The 8657-nt window shown below is 36.6% G+C and overlaps 1 protein-coding gene and 1 pseudogene across 1 annotated transcript; both read left to right on the forward strand.

Annotated features, from left to right (window-relative positions):
• The first annotated feature begins 840 nt into the window (after positions 1–840).
• LOC122075399 (uncharacterized N-acetyltransferase YoaA-like) lies at positions 841–1673 on the forward strand. Its single transcript, XM_042640411.1, has one exon. It carries the CDS (start codon positions 880–882, stop codon positions 1396–1398), a length of 519 nt encoding a protein of 172 aa, XP_042496345.1. The 5' UTR covers positions 841–879; the 3' UTR covers positions 1399–1673.
• A 3678-nt stretch (positions 1674–5351) lies between these two features.
• The window catches only part of LOC122076492, a 20957-nt pseudogene continuing 17651 nt past the window's right edge, over positions 5352–8657 (forward strand).

The following is an 8657-nucleotide window of genomic DNA, read 5'->3' on the forward strand; positions in this document are numbered from 1 at the left end:
TAGGCATTGGCAAGATGCTCCTCCACACCCATTCATTGGTCTTGTGCGTTAAGGTTGTTTTCACTAGACAGATAGGATTTTTTCTCTATAAAAAAAATTCTTTCAAAAAATTATTAAGAAAGAATAAAACTTGGCTACTGCATGGGTTACAGTTGCAGCCCCTATCAGCCAAGGGATTTGAATCTTAGGGGTAAGAATGGAAATTTTCACCTTAGGAGGGTATTAAAGTATACTGTAGTTCATCCATCGCTGGACTTTTCGTTAATCATTGAGAAATATTTATAATACTTCTAACCTATTAGATCCTTCCTTTGTTGAACACCTATTTAAACATGTACCTTTTTTTTTTTTTTTTTTTTTTTTTTTTTTTTTTTTTTTCAAGTAAGGAGGAAAAGTAGATAACAATTAGAAGATTCGAACTTGAGACACTCCTAGCAAATATGGGTTTTTTATGCATCATAGCTCACCAATTGTTGTAGACAGTTGTTAGAGCATCTTGGTCACTTGTCCTACCATCATATGATTTTGAATTAATAGTTCATCCACCTCTTTCATCGACCAAACTTCAAAACGTAATCACCAAGCAATGTTCCAAATTAAATGAGATTAGCTAATGGAGTTTAGACCATTCAAAGAATTGCTTTTACTTAAATTAACACATTGACTATCCTAAAGTTGTAGACTTTAGAAAGAGAGACAAAAATGTATTATTCAACATCCATTATATTATTCCGAAGTTGGTGTTCCCATGACCACTTTTAACTTATATAATGTTTTTTTATTTTTTGGTAGGAAACTTATATAATGCTTAAGCCTATGAGCTTATAAACAACTACCAATTAACATCCTAGTGTTCTGAGAATCTCCATAGTCAAAAGGATGGATTCATCAAGAATCTCTCTCCGACCGTTTAAACTTTCCGACGTCGACGATTTCATGGTATGGGCCGGCGATAATCAGGTGACTCGGTTTCTTAGATGGAAGACCTTCAAATCTAGGGATGAGGCTTTGACTTTCATCAAAGATGTTTGTATCCCCCACCCTTGGCGTCGATCCATATGTTTAGATAACCGGTCGATCGGATTTGTTTCGGTTTTTCCGGCGTCCGGCGAAGATAGGTGTAGAGCTGATATTGGATATGCGTTAGCTACTCAGTATTGGGGTCAAGGAATTGTCACCATAGCAGTGAAAATGGCCTTGGCTTCTGTGTTTAAAGATTTACCTGATGTGATGAGGCTTCAGGCTTTCACTGATGTAGAGAATAAGGCCTCGCAGAGGGTTCTTGAAAAGGCTGGGTTCCTTAAAGAGGGTATGTTAAGGAAGTATTCCTATCTTAAAGGTCAGATCCAAGATTTAGTTATATATAGTGTTTTAGCTACTGATACTCTCTCGAATTGATATGTATTTCTATTGGGAATAAAAGTTGATGTATTTCTATTGGGAAAAGCTAGTTGCCAATAGGGGTCCTTTCTGATTTATGGTTATGTGTGTGTGTGTGAAAAGCTCAAACTTATATGGATTGGGGATGAACTATTGAGATACTAGCACACTAGGGGTGTCCAAAGTCCTCACCAGAGTGACCAGCGGCATGATTTATCCTACCATTTCCCTTAGATTATCTTTGATTGTTAAGAAAAGAAAAGAAAAGAAAAGAAAAGGAAAAAAAAAAATCGAGAGAGAAATGGTTTATCCTACCATTTTCCATTTTTTTTTCTTTTATAATAGAAGTGAAATTGTAATTGATGGCTTGAGAAGAAAAACCTTTATCAAAAAAATAAAAAAGGCTTGGGAGTTGGGAAGAAAGACCCAAAGCTATTGGGAGAAGCTCTCTATGCACTTGGCTGTAGAGCTATGCACTAGCTCAAAAATTAAACTGAAGAAGACCCACAAATATGGCAGCCTAGAACCCTCTACTAGTTAAGCTTTGGGGGTATTTTGAAACTCCTTGGTAGCAGAAATCCAATTTTGAGCCGGCAACTCGTGTTCTTTTGCTCTAAACAGGCTCTATAGATATAGTTAAGTTTTGTCCACGACACATGTCTTTCCGCTTTTATAAATAGCTTTTTTATTTCGACTAAGAGTGTTAGAGAATATATATGGAAGAAAAATGACACTTGTTATGAAACCATACTTGAAGACTCATTACAACCATGTATAAGGAGCTGATCCAGACCCATGAAGAGTCTTCCAAAGGGCATTTTTGGGGGAAAAAAAGAGACAATATTGTCACAAAATATACGTGAAGCCTTCAATTACAGGTAAGTGATCCAAACTCCACAGCAACCCGGATCTAAATGTTGGAGTTTTAAGTTTCAAATAACAACTCTTTTCTTTTGTTCATGGTACTTTGTTACTAGTGAAGCATGTGAGCTAAAGTTAGTCCCACATTGGAAATTTCAAAAAGTTTATTTGGATATATATATATGTATATGTAGTCTTTAAGGGACATAAGTTTCCTTAGAGATAAGTCTCTCCACTCTCTCATATGTGGGGATTGAAGCGGTAGAGGTAAGATTTCTTCTCTTCTCTACAAATCTAGCCATTGAAGTGGGGTTTTCTTCTCTCTCAAGTAAAAGAGAAAGAAGAGCCTTTATTAAAAGAGCCTCGACTATCAAGCAGCTGGCCAAACACTAGCATGAAGAAAGCGGCGCAGATGTTCCGTCATACGGTAATCCAAACAACTCAACAAGCTCAATGATGTTAAGACAATTACTTAACGACAGGCCCAAGGCCTCACTAACCAAGAGGCAAGCGACGTAATACTCTCACTCGATGGCCTCCATCTTTAGCTATAAAAATCCAGGTAAATTTCTTTTCAAAGAATTAAACTTTTTCCATTCTTATTGGAATTATCTGTACCAATTTTACATAGTTATACCCAAAGGTTGTATTAAAGTTTCCGAGAAAATTAATGAAAATGGACTGAATTTGCAATGACAAAAGCTCCGAAAAAGGGAAATTATAAAACCCTAAAAGCCTAAAATGTTGCCCAGCCAAGAACCCTCAAGGAATCAACAAAAATCAGCCAACCCCATGAGCAAACACAGAAAATTTTATTTCGCCAAGCCACTTTCAAGCTAAATCCAAATTTTCCGCCAACTAGCAACAATACAAAGTTGGAAGGAAAAAGTGAAATAGTTAGCTTTCCTTTTGCATGGTAGGAGTGTGGTTGTTTTTATCGGGAACATGCTAGTAAGGGCATGGTTTTAAGTATCTGTATCGGATCAGTCGTATTAGATTGATATCGATTGAGACTAATACCTGATCAATCCGGATCGATTCAGGGATAAAATATAAAAATGTGTATTTTTTAATGAAAAGTAAGGGCAAAACTCACTAACACGGATCGGTTTGATCCAATCCGGATCAGTATTGGCAGAGACCAATACGGGTATCAGTACCGAGAACTAAATCATTAAGTAAGGGTGTTGATTTGAGGCTAGAATTGAAATCATTCCACTAAAACTTGGTACTAAATGGGATAGTACTAGGATTTGATTTTAGTGTTGCATAATAAATGAGAGTCGTATTATTTTAGGATAGGATTTTCAACAATGCTAGTACCAGCTGGAACTAGAACCGTCAATACCTTTTCAAAGGGGTATACTTCATGTTCTTGTTCAAGATTTTTGGCAATGCTTTGTTGTATTTCGGATATCTTTTTTCTCTTATGAAAGTTTCAGTTTATGGACCTTTAAACTGTTATTGTTAACTAGTTTGGTGATGATGCCAAAATTATATTGGGACTAGTTTATTTGGTCAACATTAATTTTTAGTTTTTATTCCGGGAAGATTACATGTGATACTTAGAGAATATGAAAAAGTAAATCCATGAAATTCGTCATGTTTTGTATTCTAATTTGCTTTCTAATGTAAATGACATTTTAGATCTCATAACAATGAAAAGATGCACACACTAAAAATAGAACCATTGAAGTCCTTCCTATTCTATAGTGCCTAGAACCGTTTAGAATATAGTACCATCCCATCCTATTATTAATCAAGATCAGGACCTAGGTTTGGTATCATTAACTAAATGGGACGGTACTGGTATTTGGTGTCGATACCAGTAAAGACCCATCCCAAATATCAAAAACCGCTCCGATTGACACCCTTGTATCCTAGGCTGCAACAACATTAGCTGGATGATCACCTTGTAGGATCCATTTTCAGCACCATATATATCTATATATATACACGTTATAGGATCCACCACTCATGTTAAGATTTCCCCTTTTTATGATGAGGAAGAAGAGCAATCATTTGGCTCCATTTGGTTGTGAGGGGAATTGAAGAGAAGTGAAGTAAAGTGAACTTTTCAAACTTAAGAAGAAGATTTTTTTTTTAATTTATTTATTTTCTCTATTCCTTACCTCATGCGACTATCTACTTAGCTCCAAATCATTCTATACTTTTACCAAAAAAATAATTAAAATCATTCCATGGTTGGTTATTAAATTTCATTTTCTTTGCATCCGAAATGTAAAATAAAAATTACATGTAAAATGTATTAAAAAATGTGGCAAGAAATCTAAGTAATTTATACAATCATATGGGTAATGATTACAAATGTTTAATCGTTAAGTTCAAAATTTTTACTTCCCTTGCAGCTAAACATAACCTTCGTTAAACAAAAAATTAGATTTTAAATTCTCTTATCTTCTTCTCTTCTCCTACCTAGGATTTTGAACTCTAACCTTTATTGTTGAAGAAGGGAATTCCCGTAGCTAAGTGAAAACGCTTGCACAAGTGTTGAGACTCTTCGGAGGCATCACGCTTGTAATACCATAAAGCTAATCTAAAGCTCACATTTACTTTTGGCATATGTTATCTTCTAACAAGAAGCTTACCCAAATATACACTTACAAGAGTATGAACCCATGAAAGATAGCTTGTCCTGGACATATGGGCAATGGTGAAAAGCTGCAATGGTCTAATAATCTTTATCAATTTAACCATAATGGGATTCAAACATAATCTTTATTAACCTCCAACTTGAAACTTGTCTTTTTCTCCTTAGTGCAAGACCTTTGTTGAGGCCATATAGAGACCCACGAGGGGTCAACAAAGGGGCCATTGGGCCACACTTACTACTAACTACAATCATACTTATTACTTAATATTATATTAATAAAGGTTGGGGATTGGAGGGTTAAACTTCTTTCTCTAAACCTAGGGTAGAACTCAACTACTTAGCTGTCTTCCATTGAGCTAGAGAAGCACATTCCTCGCTCGAAGCAACGGAGTAAAAATTTCAGATAACGTAAATACCTTATCAAGTAAGGGCCATTTTGTAATTAATGAATTTTCTATAAATGTTGGCCGTTGTATAACTCGCCGTCTATTGGTCACCGGTCACGGACTTTCAACATCTTAACTCTTAAGTTATAAGCCTCAGCTTTTTATGTTTCCTCTTCCTTCGCTCGTCTCGTCTCTACTCTCTAACTCGTTTTTGTTAACCAAAGAACCGAAGCATCTGATCTTCCTTAATGGCTAAGCAAAACCCTAGAAATCTGTTACCAAAGAGATATCACAGAGACTAGAGACTCTCAGTAAAGCTTGAAAAACTATTAACGACGGTTCAATCGAAGCTTGCGATTTGTTAGAACAATGTTGGAATGGCTCAGTACAGGCAAGCAGGCACGGAGAGATTCGGAGTTCGAAACCATGATTTCCAGCATGGAAATGGAAGCTCAACTTCGGATCCGTTCTCCATTGGCATTCGAGGAACGAGTAAGCAGGGAAGAGCGAGGAGATCTGGTCGGTCTGATAAGGGGCGGAGGATCTCGGTTGGTACTGTCGTTGTGATTCTCTGTCTTGTCCTCATTGTCACTAGTTTCGCCTACTATTACCTGTCCAGAGATAAAGGTTAGTCCTTTCTTCTCAGATTTGGATGATTCTGGTGATTTAGGAAACAGTGAATGTTTTCGTTCAAATATCTTAATTTTTAGTTATTTTCGAAAGTTAAGGGATCAAATTTTTGCATGGAGGTTTTGTTTTAGATCTGATGTAGAACAGGAACGAGTGAGATTAATTTGTCTGTCTTCTCAATAATTGGATAAATTGATTAAAAAGGAAAAAAGAAAAATAGAAGTAGAGAATTTGGAATGAGAAGTATCGATGACTCATAGTCATTCATACAGTTTAATTTTAAGCAATTGATGTCGTTTTTTATCTATTAGTTTGTTTGTTCTGTGTTGTTTCGTTGAGTTTAATGAGTATTTTGAGTGGCTGTCTGTGGCTTTCAGCCTTTTGAGTTTGTTTAAAGATGTTAAGCATTTAGTGACTAGAATAAGATGGGATGCGCAGAACTGAACAGGTTTCATGGTCAGGACAATGACATGAAGAATGACTTGGATTTTCTTGCGAATGTAACTAGGATGACGAGGGAGTCTAAAGTGCTCGATTTTGGTCAGGGCTCTGTGTCACATGGCAGGGATTCCCGGTATTGGGACCGGGATGACCGGAGAAGGGATGATGAATATAATGAGGATGATTTAGAGCTTAACGAGGTCGGTGTTGGTGATAAAAATTGGTCTTTGGATAAAGACCGTTCTGGGGTGGAAGAGAGGAATGAAGAAAGGCAATTGTCTCGTGATGCTGGGAAAAATTTGGATGGAAAGCAAAAACTGGATCATGGAAGTGGAGGATTGTATAATGAAGCAGGGCGTGATGAGCTGAAACAATTTGAAGCGGATTTTGAAGCCTCTTTGAAGAACATTGGGCAATCTGGGCAGGACACTGGCAGTAAACGTCAGCTATCTGATGGTGAGGATTCAGGGCTTCAGAATGAGAATTTTGACTCTGATGATGAATATGATGATGGCATTGATTCTCATGATGCTCATCGGGAACAATATAATGATGAAAGACAGGATGATGAAGGTCAGTTTGACACAGCAAGAGACAGGGATGATGATCCTGGAGAGTCTTCTGATACCCTTGATGCTGGAGCTGAGCACCGACATTCTGCCAGGGAGGCCGATGACACTGAAGAATCTTTCAATAATACAACTGAGGAAGATTCTCCCTTGAGTATTGCTAACAATGGTACAATCAGTTCCAGACACATGGGAGGCACCAGTGCCCAATCTACTAGAAGGTCAACTTCTGGGAAAAAGCCTGGTACAGGGAAAAAACCAAAGCACCACAGATTTTCTGGTAATTTTCAACCTTAACCAAACAGTAGAATTTTACTTGCCCTTCAATATGTATGATATGCTGAGTATACATTTCTGCTGATGTCTTATATTGCTTTGTAACTTGAGATAAACCAATGCAAAAGAAACCAGAACCAGCAAGAAGAAAGAACAAAAAGAGAAAGAAGAAGAGAAGACTGAGCCAACGACAGACTCAAGGAATTAGTTCTATCGATGGTCAGGGATATATTTTTGATAAAACTAGTCCAAAAGGAAAATAAATAAAGCTGGAGACTAATTCCTTAAAGCAACTACAACTAGACTAACCACTAAGTAAACACTTCTCATGATAGGGACACTCCCCCTATCGTGAATAAGGTCCATCGTTTCCATCATCACTACTATAGTATAGAATGGGTCCAACAGTGGTACAAATAACATCCATATAGACCGGAATTATAACTTAACACTCCCCCGCAAGCTAGAGCATATAAGTCATCCATGCCCAACTTGGAACAACACTTCCGGAAAGCAGGGTGAGAAAAAGACTTAGTAAATATATCGGCCAACTGATCACCAGATGAAATGAACGGAGTAACAATCAGCTTCTTCAGAACAACATCCGGCACAAAATGGCACTCAACCTCAATATGTTAGTCCTTTGATTAAACATTGGGCAAGGTTCACGATATCGGGTTTTGATCCCTGGGGAGACTGAAATTTCAATCGAAACTTGGAAAATTTGGAGGATACTGGGGAATTTTTGCCGGTATGGTGGAAACTTAGATTTCGACTCCCAAATAGTGTTTTTTTGTCTGATTTTTTGTGTACATCCTATTTTAGACATTTCTAACCCATTCACATTATTAGTTTCATGAATATATATATGTATATATATATATATATATATAAAGTCTTACTTGTGTGGTGAACCCAAGGTTCGATAATCATTACATTGACTTGTTGACTTAAATTCTGAAACTATACTACATAATGACTATATATAGTTTACAATCTACATCAAAACATAAGGCATAATCCAAATGATTCAAAATAAATAAAAATATTACATCATCAACAGTTATCTATCAACACTCAACAGTAGTGACTCAATTACTCAACACTCGAAAGTAGTGACTCAATTCCAAGTAGAGTGTCTAGGCGGTTCCATCCCATGAGCTGCGCACCACTGCAGATATTGTAGCCACTCCTCTGAATGAGAGACATATGCATCCCATGATATTTTTTTGGCCCAATTGTCTTGATAGTCTCTCATCGCTCTTCTATAAGATTAATCATCAACATTAGCTAGGTACCCCAACCTAGGTTGATGGCGTTCAACATATATTAAGTTGAACACCAAAGACCAACTATTAGCCCTTTTTTTTTTTTTTATTCAAATAGTGTCAAGGGAATGCTTACCCAAAAAAAGGAAAAAAAGTCTCAAGGGAATAAATATATATATGTATATATATATATATATATAAATATATATTTTTGGTATTGAAGAGAATAAAT

The sequence above is a fragment of the Macadamia integrifolia genome, chromosome 4 (genome assembly GCF_013358625.1).
Source record: "Macadamia integrifolia cultivar HAES 741 chromosome 4, SCU_Mint_v3, whole genome shotgun sequence".
NCBI classification, from domain to species: domain Eukaryota; kingdom Viridiplantae; phylum Streptophyta; class Magnoliopsida; order Proteales; family Proteaceae; genus Macadamia; species Macadamia integrifolia.

Coding starts and splice junctions, on each gene's coding strand:
- LOC122075399 (XM_042640411.1), top strand. CDS start 880: ATGGATTCATCAAGAATCTCTCTCCGACCGTTTAAACTTTCCGACGTC.